This window comes from Rhinoderma darwinii, chromosome 13 (assembly GCF_050947455.1).
Source record: "Rhinoderma darwinii isolate aRhiDar2 chromosome 13, aRhiDar2.hap1, whole genome shotgun sequence".
Taxonomy (NCBI): Eukaryota; Metazoa; Chordata; class Amphibia; order Anura; family Rhinodermatidae; genus Rhinoderma; species Rhinoderma darwinii.
The window spans coordinates 41,072,993-41,088,225 of NC_134699.1; the positions used below are offsets into that span (position 1 = coordinate 41,072,993).

A 15,233-nucleotide genomic window follows, 5' to 3' on the forward strand; every position below is an offset into this window, starting at 1 on the left:
AGAAAGTTTCAATGCAAAGTTTCACAGGAATTTAAGCAAAGTAGAGGTGAAATTTACAAATTTCATTTTTTTTGCCGAAATTCATTTGCAGTACATTTCTTTCTGTAACACACTGAAACACAGGCCTCAGAAGCAAAGGAGCACCTAGTGGATTTTGGGGCCTTCTATTTTTTAGATTATATTTTAGGTGCCATGTCAGGTTTGTAGAGGTCTTGTGGTATCAAAACAGTGGAAACCCCCCAAAAGTGACCCCATTTTGAAAACTACGCCCCTCAAGGAATTTATCTAGGGGTATAGTTAGCATTTTGACCCCGCATGTATTTTGCTATATTAATTGTAGTTAGCCTGTGAAAATGAAAATCTTCTGAAAAAACATAGACATTTTTAATATTTACAAGGAATAAAGAAGAAAATGCACCCCAACATTTGTAAAGCATCTTCTTCCGATTACAGAAATACCCCATATAGGGAATAAACTGCTCTTTGGACACACAGAAGAGCTCAGAAGGGAAGGAGCGCCATTTGGATTTCGGAGCGCAGATTTTGCTGGATTGATTTACAGTGCCATGTCGCGTTTGCAACGCACTGGAGGGACTAAAACAGTGGAAACCCCCAAAAGTGACCCCATTTGGGAAACTACACCCCTCAAGGAATTTGTCTAGGGGTATAGTTTGCAGAATTTAGTGGAATTAGGTCGTGAAAATGAGGCGCTAATCGGCAACATTGGGATTCACCGACAGTGTGCATCAAGAACGACACAGTGACTTCACTCTGACAGGAAGCTTATCAGGAGCCTGGCCCTGATAGGCTTCCGTACGTGGCAGACACGGAGGCCATTGTTTGGCCTCCGGTCGCCATGCTAGCCATCGGCAAACCTCGCGATTTCATTGTGAGGTCTGCCGATGTGCTAGAAACCCCTAAAATGCGTTGATTGCAATCGATCGCCGCATTTAAGGGGTTAATTGCCTAAATCAGCGGCAATAAGCCTCTGATCGGCAACAGTGGAGTGTCAGCTGTCGGGGACAGCTGGCCCCCAAATGTTGCCGACAGTGTGCACCGGGAACCGCGCAGTAACTGTACGTTCTCATGCGCTAAGACACTGGCCACAAGGATGTACAGTTACGTCATGGTGTGCCTAGGTGTTAATACATTTTGTTTATAGGGAACGTCTTCTATATTTATTTTCAGTTTTATTAATTAGATGTAAGTCTGTATAAGAGAATTTTTTTTTTTAGCTATTTTTAATTTGTAAAAAACTTTCCTACAGGTGGCCATATTTGAGACACAAATTTCCTTTCTGCATTGCCTATATAGGGTGTGTTTGCTTCATGGCAGCTGAAATGAATTGGACTTAATTGACAGGGAAAATTGTTACAATCTCCAGGAAATGATGGAGCACAGCCCCCCGAGACCAGAGAGTGACAGAGAAGATGCATACAGAATCTTATCTGAGTGTATGGTGTTACTGTCCTGTCGTATCTCGGCCGTATCTAGCAGTACAGTAGAGCATGTCCGCTAGTGATGATATTTGACTCTGCTCATATTGTCCAAGTCTACACAGCAAAGCTGACAAGTAAGCCACAGTGAGCTACAAAAAAAAATTCTATTGATAGTCATGTATTGCAAGGCGGTGGGTGTGGTATTAGGCCCAGGTTTAGGGTGGTCATGGAAAAATGAAACAGACAAGGAGTAGATGACATAAACAGTCACTTTAATTAGGCTGGTGCTGCGCTCACACACAACCACAGCAGACAGCCACATAACGCTTCTCAGGATAAATGTATTTTCAACGTGGTTCAACTTGGTACAATTTGGTTCAGGTCACCATTCATTTGTAGGGCAAAATCTTGGCACTCCTCCCTGATACAGTGGTACATCCTCTTTAGATACACAGGCCCTCACTTGACCTTCTGGCTTTCAACCTATAAAATTTCACTTGCTTGCGGGAAGGCTCCTGTCTGTCCACCCACTAATCACAAGATGTCTCCCACGGGGAAGCTCCTGTCTGTCACCCGACCGACAGTAGAACACACACTGATATTACAGATCCACACAAAAACTCAGGGACCTCACTTGTGCCGTATAGTTCCCACGCAGTACTGAGCAACTACTCTGCTGGATGTTTGGTCAAAGTCTGCACACAGCCTCCTTTTATGCATTACGCACCACCCACAGAGTGAGGACGCAGTGTAGCCATGCTGGGTCACATCGCTAATGCTGTAATTTATGGAAACACATCTTAACTAATATAGCGTCGGGCCGTTTCTTTCGCCAAATACCTAAAGCAGCTGCCATTGGCTGTACCAGAACTAGGTTACAGTACAAATGCCTAATAATTATGCAAAATACAACAGGAACATTTCTTCCTTCAAAACTCTCACCCTGGGGAGAAAAGCCCATTGAAATCCACAAAATGCGTTTAAAGAAACAGTACATTTTACATGTGACTTCCGTTTACATACAATGCAAAAGTAAATATGCTGGTGGTCCCTTAACCCGTTAGTGACTGCCAATATACCTTTTCACGGCAGCCACTAATGGGCTTTATTCCGATGCATACGTCTTTTCACGGCGCTGCATCAGAATAAATAAACAGAGCAGGGAGCCGTTAAAATCTCATTCAAATTGCTGTTTTCTGTGGATCCTACCTTAAAAAAATGTGATAAAAAGTGATCAAAATGTGGCATCTACTCCAAAATGGTATCAATAAAAACTACAAGTCGTCCCCGCAAAAAAAAAGGCCTCATACAACTGCATCGGCAGAAAAATAAAAAAGTTAGGGCTCTTGCAATATGGAGACACAAAAACAAAAATTTTTGAAACAAAAGTCTTTTTACTATGTAAAAGTAGTAAAACATACAGAATCTATATAAATTTAGTATCCTTGCAATCGCAACAACCCGCTGAATAAAGTTATGGTGTTATTTAAACCACACGGCAAAATTGCTGTTTTTTTTCTATTCCCCCCCCCCAAAACAAAGTTAATAAAAGTTAATTAATAAATTCTATGTACCCCAAAATAGTGCTATTAAAACATACAACTTGTCCCGCAAAAAACAAGACCTTATACTGCTATGTCGACGCAAAAATAAAAAAGTTATAGCTCCTTGAATGAGACGATGGAAAAACTTAAAAAATAGCTTAGTCATTAATGGGTTAAAGGCTATGTAAACCTTTAAGGGCATTTTTTAAAAATAAATAGATCACATCTAAGTTCATAACTTAGATGTGATCGATTACAGTTGGATCCTGCTTGTCTGACCCACCGACACTGAACCCGTCAGGTTCGCAGGACTGACGGATTCAGTGTAAAGCGAGCGATACAGCTGTTCTATATAGAGAAGACAGAGCAACTGTATCTCCGAAAGTAAAATGAGTTTTTAATAAAGACTAATTACAAAGTTACACTAAACACACTGATTAATCTATTTATTAAAAGAAAAAAAATGCCCTCAAAGGTGTTTATAGCCTTGAAGGGTGACTCCCACAGTCTTACACCCACATAAAAACACACAAAACGTTTAAAAAATATATACATTTACAATAAAATCCTGATTAAATACTATGACATTTAATGATGACACAGTGCCTAAAAAGGTCAGTGTGACATATATATATATATATATATATATATATATATATATATATATATATATATATATATATATATATATATATATATATATATATAAAACAGTGGCCATCTGGAAGGAGGCAAATACCTTTTTACAGCAAAGAACAATGATTTTTCTCTGAGACAGAACAAAAGTAATTGCCGTATTCTGAGCTGGTTATTCTTTGTTTTTCAGTTACTGTAGACCTTGATGCCAATAATAAAATTGACTATGCTCTGATAAATCCTCCCCGAGTGCAGAAAACTCACATTGATCTGGATCTAAAGGTAATGAGTCAAAGGCTTTAAAGACAAATAAGTCACACGTATATGGTAGTTGATATTGTAGTTTTATTTTAAGTCACTTTCTGAAGAAGAAATTCTGAAAACAAGGAAAACATCCGTTTGTAGTCATTATGCAGTGTTTATGTCTGATTTTCTGCCATGATTTATGAAGGTTTTAATATATACAGGGGACTATACACCATTCTGGAGCTCATGAACAGCAAGAAGCTTATATAGCCCCCTTCACCCTACCTGAAACAACGCAGTCAATGGTTTTGGTGGGATTGTCTGAATACTTTTTCAACGCTGTAGGGAAAAACTATTTTATGTCAGATATTATAAAACTGACACTTACACAGGAGCAGGTAAGAGTCGAATTTATATATATAATACATAGCATATGTAGAAATGTTTTTCAATAATACAAAACAGGATGGATTGTAAAACTCGCATGGAAAACTGTCTTATATTTATCAAACAAATTATATGTTTCTCATGGTACTTAAAGGGTCTGTATGAGATTAAAATAGAGTTTTTTGGTTTTTTTTCTAGAAACAGCGCCACTTTGTGTGTAGGATGTGTCTGATATTGCAGGACTTCAGTGCAAAGTATTTGTCCGGGGTTAATGTCTTGAATAAATAGAAAGGAACCAAGAGAAAGGCACATCAGAGCAAGAGTCCCGAGCAGAAAATAGAGGCTATGTTCACACGGAGTATTTTGGGGGAGGAATATCTGCCTCAAAATCGCGTTTGGAACTTTGAGGCAGATATTCCTCTCCCTGCACGCCGATTTTCGCGGCAATTATCGCGCCGTTTTTCGCCCGCGGCCATTGAACGCCGTGGGCATAAAACAGCGAGAAATACGCTTTCTCCTGCCTCCCATTGAAGTCAATGGGAGGTCAGAGGCGGAAGCGCCCGAAGATAGGGCATGTCGCTTCTTTTTCCCGCGAGGCAGTTTTACTGCTCGCGGGAAAAAGACGCCGACGCCTCCCATTGAAATCAATGGGAGGCGTTCTCGGGCCGTTTCTGCCGAGTTTTGCGACGCGGTTTCCGCGTCAAAAAACTCGGCAAAATACCCTGTGTGAACATAGCCTTAGGATAGTCTTCAAGTCTAGTTGTCATTGGTGGTGGAGATAAAATCAGGGTTAAGGACAGAATGATAGTCAGGCAAATGGAGAATCAACAACAACAATCGGACAGTGTAGGACAGAAACAGAAGACAGTACAGAAAAGGGAAATTTCCATCTTAAACATTTATAGCATATCCACCTGATATGTCATCATAAATGCCTGATAGTTGGAGGCCCAACTCTGGGACCATCATCCATTGGAGTAACGATGTCCAGTGACCCCCTTTCACCAATTAACGGCCTAGTTAAATAGTATTCTGTGGAGATTGCGGTGGTCATGAATCAGCAAACAGGGGTCATCGGACCCCTTCTCTTAAAAGGTGAGGGATATGCCTTATGTTTAAGGCCGGAATACCCCTTTAAGTCCAAGAAATGCTAGAAATGGAGATAACTATATTTAAATAATAGCTGTTATACTTTGGCTGGTTTGGCAGCACTCGCCTTCCAACATCTCTCTCTCTCTCTGACCATTGGCGAGGTAGTCTGCTTCGAAAAATCTTTTTTCTATTAGATTGGTAGATTGAAAGCAGGAGTACAGAGATGGCAGACCTGGGGGCATTTATCAGGCCCCCAGGCTGCCATGCCAACCATTGTCACCCCGCAATCGCGTCGCGGGAGAGGGCGATGCAATGGTAACTTAGATGCCGAGATCGCTATTGATCGCGGGATCTAATGGGTTAAATGAGCAGGATTCCGCTTGTTTCACTGAAGTTTCGGCTGTAAGGTACAACTGATCGCTGTATATATATGGCAGATATCAGGAAGGGACTAATATAATTCTCAGAGCTGATCCTATAGGAGAACTCTGGTGCAGGGCCAGCTAGGTTTCTTACAGTCTGGTGTTTTTCGAACCTGGTTAGGCAGGGCTTTTTCTTAAGATTGCAGCTGCTAGATCTGTCATTTATATAGTAACAACTGCAAATGGATTTCAGTCCGCTTAAAGATGCGCAGCATTAGGTGTGGAGGCAAAGCAGATAATAAATCTTAACCAGATCTTTTTTACTGTAGGGGTAGGAGTAGTGGTCTCACGGAAAATATTTCATAGGTTCAACTATGGTCAGAAATTTGGGTACAACTGGCATGAATAATATTAAATTATTCTTATAATGATCCCTCCTCATTCCATGCATCACCACCAGCATTTAATTACAGGGGCCTTCCACTAAGTCGGTCTTGGTCATTTCTTGCTTCTCTGTTTATTTTTAGCAGATTGAAAGATTCAGTGTTTATTTGTTACATGAATATAATTGACATTTCTTCGAGGTAACAGCATGTATTTTGCATCAATTCTTTATGACTTTTTGCCACAATGACTTTATTAGGGAAAAATGTTGAAAAAAAATTTTTTGAGAGACTTTTTTTTGTTATGCGTCCTTGTGCAAAACAAAGCCTAAATCTGGGCCTTAAAATGACAGCAATACTCCAGAAAAATGGTGCCATCATATTTATGATCTGGTAACTAGTAACAGTTAAGAGACAACCTAGAAGCAATTAAGCACAGGGGACAAAACACCCCAATAGATGATACTATAAATATAGTAGTCACGTATTGTAAAAGAATATATAGATCTTTATTGATAAATAACAATACATGGTATCACATAAAATACAATAAACATACAAACAAACACATGGAGAGCAGCAGCACGGTAGACTGATAAGTGTACCAAAGGGTTAACAGACCTGACCCAGCTCAGAGTCTAACATCCAAAGTCAAGTCCCAAAATAGAAAATAAATAATGAATGTGTTGTAGAAATAAATATACCAAGAGATGCTACGGAGACTGCATAGTGTATAAAGAACAATAATCTGGAGAATGTAAGGAAAACTATGAAGAGAACCAAGCAAAGGAATGGCAGTAAAAGCAACATCTAACGATAGCCTAATAATGAAGGAAAAAACACATACCTAAGGACATGATGGAAGAGAACTGAGATGGGACACATGAGAAAAGACGCCTCGACGCGCGTTTCGCCACGGACTGGCTTCGTCAGGAGGCTCAACTAGTAACAGTTACACACTACAACATGTATGTAGCGTGATTTTATCTTTTACAGAATAACAATAATATAATACACCATGAAAAAACATCATAGCCCCTTCACATCCAACAGATGGTTTTACATTGTGGGAAAGCAATGTGTTCAACATGGAACAGCCTACTAGAAGCCAAGCGCAGCCATGGGAAGCAGAAAACATTGCTCCGCAGTGATCATTGCTTTATGAACATCAATTAGATCACAGTAACGTATGGAAATAACATAAAATAAATACTAATAACTAATAATTTACTTAAAATTTGCAGTATCCACATGCATTCTGGCTGAGAACAGGTGACTATGGGTCCATTACTCCGGAGGTAAGTCATTTTCCAGCTGTATCTTATTCTTCAACAACAAAAATCTATCTTTAACCCCTTCAGGACTGAGCCTGTTTTGGCCTTGAGGACGAAGCCGATTTTTTCAAATCTGACGTGTCACTTTATGTGGTAATAACTTGGGAATGCTTTTACCTTTCCAAGTGATTCTGAGACTGTTTTCTCGTGACATATTGTACTTTATGTTAGTGAAAAAATTTGGTTGATAAATTCAATATTTATTTGAGGAAAATCACTAAAATGTAGAGATAATTTGCAAAAATTAGCATTTTTCTACATTTAAATGCATCTGCTTGTAAAACAGATAGTAATACCACACAAAATAGTTACTATTTCACATATTCCATATGTCTACTTTATGTTTGCATCGTTTTTTGAACATCCTTTTATTTTCCAGGACGTTACAAGGCTTAGTACTTTAGCAGCAATTTCTCATATTTTCAAGGAAATTTAAAAAGGCTTTTTTTACGGGGACAAGTTCAGTTCAGTAGTGGCTTTGAGGGTCTTATATATTAGATAGACCCCATAAATCACTCCATTTTGAAAATTGCACCCCTCAAAGTATTCAAAACAGCAGAGTGTTTTAACTCTTTAGGTGTTTCACAGGAATTAAAGAAAAGTAGAGGTGAAATGTACAAATTTCTTTTTTTGCCAAAATTAATTTGTAATACATTTTTTTCTGTAACACATGTGGCCCTAGTGCGGTAATGCACTGAAACACCGGCCTCAGAAGCCTTTTTTTTAGAATAGATTTTAGGCACCATATCAGGTTTGAAGAGGTTTGATGGTGCCAAAACAGAAAAAAAAAAAAGTGACCCCATTTTGGAAACTACACCCCTCAAGGAATTTTTCTAGGAGTATAGTTAGCAGTTTGACACTTTTGTTGAATTCATTGGAATTAGTCTGTGAAGATGAAAATCTATTTTTTTTACTGAAGGTACATTAGGGTATATGTAAGCTGTGCGGAGTACATCAGGGCATAAGAGGGTATAATAATGGGGTAAATAAATAATTCATAGATATGTGGCCAGTGTCACACTGATAAATGGTGCCCAATCTTATCCGCTTTTGGAACGCTCTGCACATTTTGCATCGCCATATTCTGAGAGCCAGAACTTTTTTCTCTTTCTCCACCGGAGCTGTGTGAGGGCCTATTTGTTGTGGGACAATCTGTAGTTTTCATTGGTACAATTTTGGAGTACATTCGTTTTTTTTATCACTTTTCATTCAATTCTTTGGCAAGTAAAGGTGAACAAAAACCATCAATTCTGTCAATATTTTTTATTCTTTTTTTTTTTTTACTGCGTTTACCCTGTGCTATAAATGACAATTTTACTTTATTCTGCGGGTCGGTACGATCACGGCGATACCATATGTATACAGTTTTTTTTATGTTTTGCAGCGTTTGCACAATAAAATCACGTTTATAAAATAATTTATTTTCTGTGTCACCGTATTCTGAGAGCCATAACTTTTTTATTTTTCAGTCAAAAAAGCTGTGTAAGGACTTGTTTTTGCGGGATGGGTTGTAGTTTTTATTGGTACTATTTTGGGATACATGCGACTTTTTGATCACTTTTTATTCTATATTTTGGGTTGGATGGTGACAAAAAAATAGTGATTCTGGCACTGTTTTTCACTTATTTTTTTCCGGTGTTCACCGTGCATGAAATATAATTTTATAGTTTTATAGTTTGGGTCGTTATGAACGCGGTGATACCAAATATGTGTACTTTTTTTTTTAACACATTCTTTATTTTTCCTATAATAAAATACTTATTATAGGAAAAAAAGCATTTTTTGTTTTTGTCATTTATAACTTTTATAAAAGATTTTTACAACTTTTTTTTTTGTCCCACTGTGGGACTTGAAGACTTGCAGCTCTGATCGCTGCAAGAATACATTACACTATCTCATTAAAGAAGGCTGTGCAACTAGATTTCTGGTCCCCCAGCAGCACTATAACATTCTATGAAAACCTGTTCAGTTGTGAAGTGAAAGCGTTTAAAACAGCATTTAGAATGTTTCTTAACCCTTTAGACGCTTCACAGGAATTAAAGCTAAGTAGAGGGGATATTTTTACATTTCATTTTTTTTTGCATAAATTAATTTTTAATCCAATTTTTCTGTAACATAAGAGGTTTTACCAGAAAAATACAACTACAATTTATTACCCAGATTCTGAAGTTTTTAGAAATATCCCACATGTGACCCTAGTGTGCTACTGGACTGGCCTCAGAAGCAATGAAGCACCTAGAGGACTTTGGGACCTTCTTTTTGTTAGATTATATTTTAGACACCCTGTCAGGTTAGAAGAGGTCTTGTTTGATTACTGTATCTTATTGTTGATAACATTTGATTGTACCATTGACCAGCACTATATTTTAATGAGGATATAAGACCATTACTTATTTCCGATTACCCTGTGACAGGGGTCTCAAATTCGGCCGGGTAAGTGGGCCAAATATAGAAAAAATGTGAAGTTAACGGTCCGCATTACTTTCAAATTTTATACAATACAAAATTATTGTTAATCAATTAGTTATTTGAACTACTATAATAATACTACATTACTATAATAATACTACATTACTATAACAATACTACATTACTATAATAACAATACTACATTACTATAATAATACTACATTACAATAATAAAAATACTACATTACTATACCAATACTACTTTACTATAACAATAATACATTACTATAATACTACATTACTATAACAATACTACATTACTATAACAATATTACATTACTATAATACTATATTACTATAATAATACTACACTACTATAACAATACTACATTACTATAATAATATTACATTGCTATAAGAATATTACATTACTACAATACTAAATTACTATAACAATACTACGTTACTATAATACTACATTACTATAATAATACTACATTACTATAACAAAACTACATTACTATAATAATAGTGCTAGGTTTAAACTTAACAGAAATTTGCGAGATTTCTGAACGTGCTTATTTTAACAATCCAGTTTTTCAGTTTAAGTGTCGCTAAATTCAGTTCAGCGGCTCAGATGGCAGCGTTTGGAAGACACACAAATGTTAAGATTGGGCAGCCCCTTTTAAGATAGTGCCACAGAGCCCTCTATAAATAATGCCACTGTGCCCTCTGTAGATGCCACATTGCCCTCTGTAGATAATGCTACACACCCGTAGATAATGCCACAGTGTCCTCTGTAGATACTTCCACACACCCACCCGTAGATAATGCCTCAGTGCCCTCTGTAGATAGTTCCACAGTGCCCTCTGTAGATGCTGCCACAGTGCCCCCTGTAGATGCTGCCACAGTGCCCTCTGTAGATGCTGCCACAGTGCCCTCTGTAGATGCTGCCACAGTGCCCTCTGTAGATGCTGCCACAGTGCCCTCTGTAGATGCTGCCACAGTGCCCTCTGCAGATGCTGCCACAGTGCCCTCTGTAGATAATGCTACACACACCCCTTGTAGATAGTGCTACACACACCCCCAGTAGATAGATCTATTGGGGCTCCCTCTAGGAGTGGAATCCCCAGCCAGAGCGTTGCCGACGCTTTGGCCAGGGATTCCTCTGCTGGAGGAGCCCCTGACGTCACTTTCCATACACAGTGACGTCAGGGGATCCTCCTGAACCGGAATGTGATGTCAGGGGCAACCCCAGAGCCGGTGTCCCAGAGCGGACCACTAGTATAGATTCTGCTCCGGAACTCTGGGGAAGCCACTGACATCAGTGTCCATATATGGACAGTGATGTCAGGGACTTGCCCAGAGCTGGAGTCCCAGAGCAGAGCCGCTTCTAGCACTCTGCCTGGGATTCCAGCTCTGCTCCTGACATCACTGTTCATATATGGACAGAGATGTCAGGGGCAACCCCAGAGCTGGAGTCCCAGGCAGAGCGCTAGTAGCGCTCCTACTGGGACTCCAGCTGTGCTCCTGACATCACTGTCCAGCTCTGGGGAAGCCCTAGACATCGCTGTTCATATGTGGGCAGCGATGTCAGGGGATTCCACAGAGTCCCGGAGCAGAGCCTATACTAGTGCTCTGCCCAGTGCTCCGCTTTGGGGAAGACCCTGACAACACCGTTTTGAAAATCCTTAATAAAAACAGTTTTTTTATTTAAAAAATACAAGAGGTCTTGTGGTGCCAAAACAAAGGAAACACCCCACAAAAATTCCCCATTTTGGAAACTACACACCACAAGCAATTTATCTAGGTGTGTAGTGAGCATTTTGACCTCACGGATGTTTCATAGATTATATTAGAATTGGGCTGTGAATATGAAAAATTTAATTTTTTCCAATAAAATGTAGAATTTTTTAATTTCCACAAGGACTAAGGGTAGGAACACCCATGTATCCAAGGCGGATACACTGCGTCAAGCTGCGGAGCATATCCGGCCTGTACACCGCAGGGAATGCCGTCCGAAAACATGCACCACGCCGTGGTGCGTTTTTTCGGGCGTAAATTCTGCTGCATAATTAAACGCACATATTTACCCCCTCCCTCCTCTGACCTCCGCTCCAGCTTCCTTGGATGACATTGCAGGCCATGTGACCACTGCTGCCTGTGATTGGCTGCAGTGGTCACATGGCCTGCTACGTCATCCAGGGAGTCCATACTGGAGAAGAAGCAATGAATTCTGGGTAAGTAAAAACTGTGCAAAAAGGTGGTGTTAGCAATAGTTACGGCGCGGCAGGGTGGCGGTGGAGAAGGGGGGCTCAAGTTTGGGTAACAGCCCAGGGCCCATGGTCTTCTTAATCCACCACTGTGTACAAGGCAGACACGGAGGCCCTTATTAGAACATCTTGCTTTTCTCATTGTGGCCACCAGATGGTGGTGTATCAATATAATAATGCCCCATGTGGAAATATTTTATCTGTCTAAAGCAAACCAGAAAAATGAGAGCTCACCAACAAACACAGTTTAGTGACCACCCATTAGTGTTTTTACGACGGCAACTAATGGGCTTTATTCCTATGCAATTGCCTTTTTATGGCGCTGCATCGGAATAAATAAATAGAGCAGGGAGCTGTTAAATCTCCCTGCTCTCAGCTACCAGAGGCAGCATCGATCTCGCTCGTTTAACCCCTCAGATGCGGCGCTCAATAGTGAGCACCGCATCTGAGTGGTTTTTGGGAGAGGGAGGGAGCTCCCTCTCTCATCCCACCAGCACCCTGAGTAAGATCACAGGGTGTCGGTTGTTTCTATGGCATCGGGGGTGCCTAATAAAGCCCCCCAGGTCTGCCACTAGCTATACACAACTTAAAGAAACTCCTCAAAGCAAAACATGAAAGGCCCCCCCACTCACTATACCCAGCTTTACACCCACTGTAATCTGTTGGTATGCATTAGTGCTCTGTTCCATTTTTTGATATATGTCTTATTTGGGTATGGATATTATATATTTGGTATTATCCATTGTCCTTGCTTATTTTGGTTCAGGCACATATTCATTCTGTGCTGGATATTGTATAGGCACCTGTTTTCTGTGTCATACCTTGCTCTCTCATTTTTAACTGTATTTGTGATTTTATGTATTTTTTAATTTTTTCTATTAAAGTCATATTTGTACTGCCACTAGCTTATACCTGCTAGGCCATGCCAGAGGCATGGCCTAGCGGATGCCTGTCCGTTTTACACCGACAGTCAAGTAATACACTGCAATACAAAAGTATTACATTGTATTATAAAAGCGATCGGATGATCGAATAGTGAAGTCCCCTAGTGGGACTAGTAAAAAAGTAAAAAACAAAGTTTAATAAAGTTAATAAAAAAAATATGTGAATTTTTTTTTCGAAAAACACACTTTTTCCCCTTACAAAATGCTTTATTATTATTATAAAAAAAGTTACACATATTTGGTATCTCTGCGTCGGAAACAACCCCAACTATACAGTTATTACATTATTCATGAAAGGCATAAAAAGAAAAAGAAAAAACAATGCAAAAATTGCTGTTTTCTGTGAATCCTGCTTTAAAAAAAATTTGATAAAAAGTGATCAAAAAGTCACATCTACTCCAAAATGGTACCAATAAAAACGACAAGTCGTCCCGAAAAAAAAAAAGCCATACAGCTGCATCGGCAGAAAAATAAGAAAGTTATGGCTTTTGAAATATGGAGACAAATTTGGTATCGTTGCAATAGTAACAACCTGCTGAATAAAGTTGTTGTGTTATTTTTACCAAAGTGTAAACGGCGTAAATTTACGACGCAAAAAAGTGTGGCGAAATTGCTGGGTTTTTTTCTATTCCCCCCAAAAAAAAGTTAATAAAAGTTAATCAATAAATTATATGTACACCAAAATGATACTATTAAAAAAATACAACTTGTACCGCAAAAAACAAGACCTTATACAGCTATGTCAACGCAAAAATAAAAAGGTTATAGCTCTTTGAATGAGACGATGGAAAAACGTAAAAAATTGCTTGGTCAAGGCTTAAAATAGGCTGGTCATTAAGGGGTTAATAACAACCAAAACGGAGTACAGACCAGGATTAGTGTCAGCCCCAAGTCAACAACAAGAAATCTATAAAAAAAATATATTAAAAAAACAGTACAAAAAAAAAAAATTTGAAGAAACAAGAGGGAAAAAAGGAAGAAAGAAAAGGTCACCATAAAAACAGGTCCAAGTAATATCCCACTCTAAAATATATAAACAATATCATATCATGAGATGGTAATTATAATTAAATAATGTAAATAATCTGAGAAACACATAGGTCTATACAGGCGCAGTCCAACAAATATTAAAATATGTAGAATTTAATGTATACAAAAAATATATAAAAATATCAACAGTATGTAAAGCAGATGATTTTATTGATCTAATCTTGTTTTATTATCATGACATTTTATAGTATATTGTTCATTTTAGTATGGGAAAATAAATAGTTGGACTATATTCAGTGATGTTTTCTTAATAATGCATTGGTGTGAGTTAGCTGCTGCAAATGTTTACCAAACAGAACTTTTGTATCTTATCTGTTGTAGATGAAGAAGTATTACCCGGAGTCCCACGCCGTAATTCTCACTATAAAAGCCACCAAGCCACCTGTGATTCTCCTGACATCTCAGATCACAATGCAAATAGAAGGAATTCTGGAAGCGCTGGTCGGGCTACCGTATGTCTTCCCAGAGCAATTGTTTGCAGCCAGTGTGGTAAGTAATGGTAAAAGATGTCCGATTCTAGTCAAAATTTACAGAATTAAAAAAAACAACTAAAAACCTGCCACTCAGTTTGTTTCTCGCCGTATCTCTGTGTGCACAAATCACCCATGGGTATTAGGAGGAGCCGTCAGCTCTCCTGACGTGTCTGTTTTACTTACTAATCATATTCACCATGAAATAACAATTCTGAAGCATCTTTTCTTGTTTACTGTCAGCGCTACTTGGACCATTTGAGGGTATGTAGGGACATGCCCCATAGTCAAGGGGGGTGGTAACACCCAGTTATCAATGTGTTCATGCATTTCCAGGAGGAATAACAGAGGTAAGGCACAACACACAATTCTAAGAAGAGATGCTCCAGAATTATTATTTTATGATGATTGCAGACAGGTCGTCTTTCAAAGCAGATCTGTCATTATATTACAGGGGCAGCATATTAAAGGGACAGGCCTGATCTAGTACCAGCCTAAATTACACATAAAATATTACGCCATTTGACCAATAGAGCCTAATAGTAATAATGGCTGCTGTGTATACATGTAGAAACACAGCAGCCCCTGTCACTGTCTACAGGGGGCACTGTGACTATCCCTAATAGGTTGTACTGTGATTTTCAGATATAAGTGCACTTTAGCG

The 15,233-nt window shown here is 38.9% G+C and overlaps 1 protein-coding gene across 1 annotated transcript in view; it reads left to right on the plus strand.

Moving 5' to 3' along the window:
* The window catches only part of LOC142665835 (bactericidal permeability-increasing protein-like), a 45,052-nt gene that overhangs the window by 16,713 nt on the left and 13,106 nt on the right, over positions 1 to 15,233 (plus strand). Inside the window, exons 7-10 of the mRNA XM_075845612.1 lie at positions 3,810 to 3,901; positions 4,087 to 4,263; positions 7,334 to 7,387; positions 14,421 to 14,588. Of these exons, the coding sequence (XP_075701727.1) occupies positions 3,810 to 3,901; positions 4,087 to 4,263; positions 7,334 to 7,387; positions 14,421 to 14,588 (491 nt within the window). The remainder of the gene's footprint in view (positions 1 to 3,809; positions 3,902 to 4,086; positions 4,264 to 7,333; positions 7,388 to 14,420; positions 14,589 to 15,233) is intronic.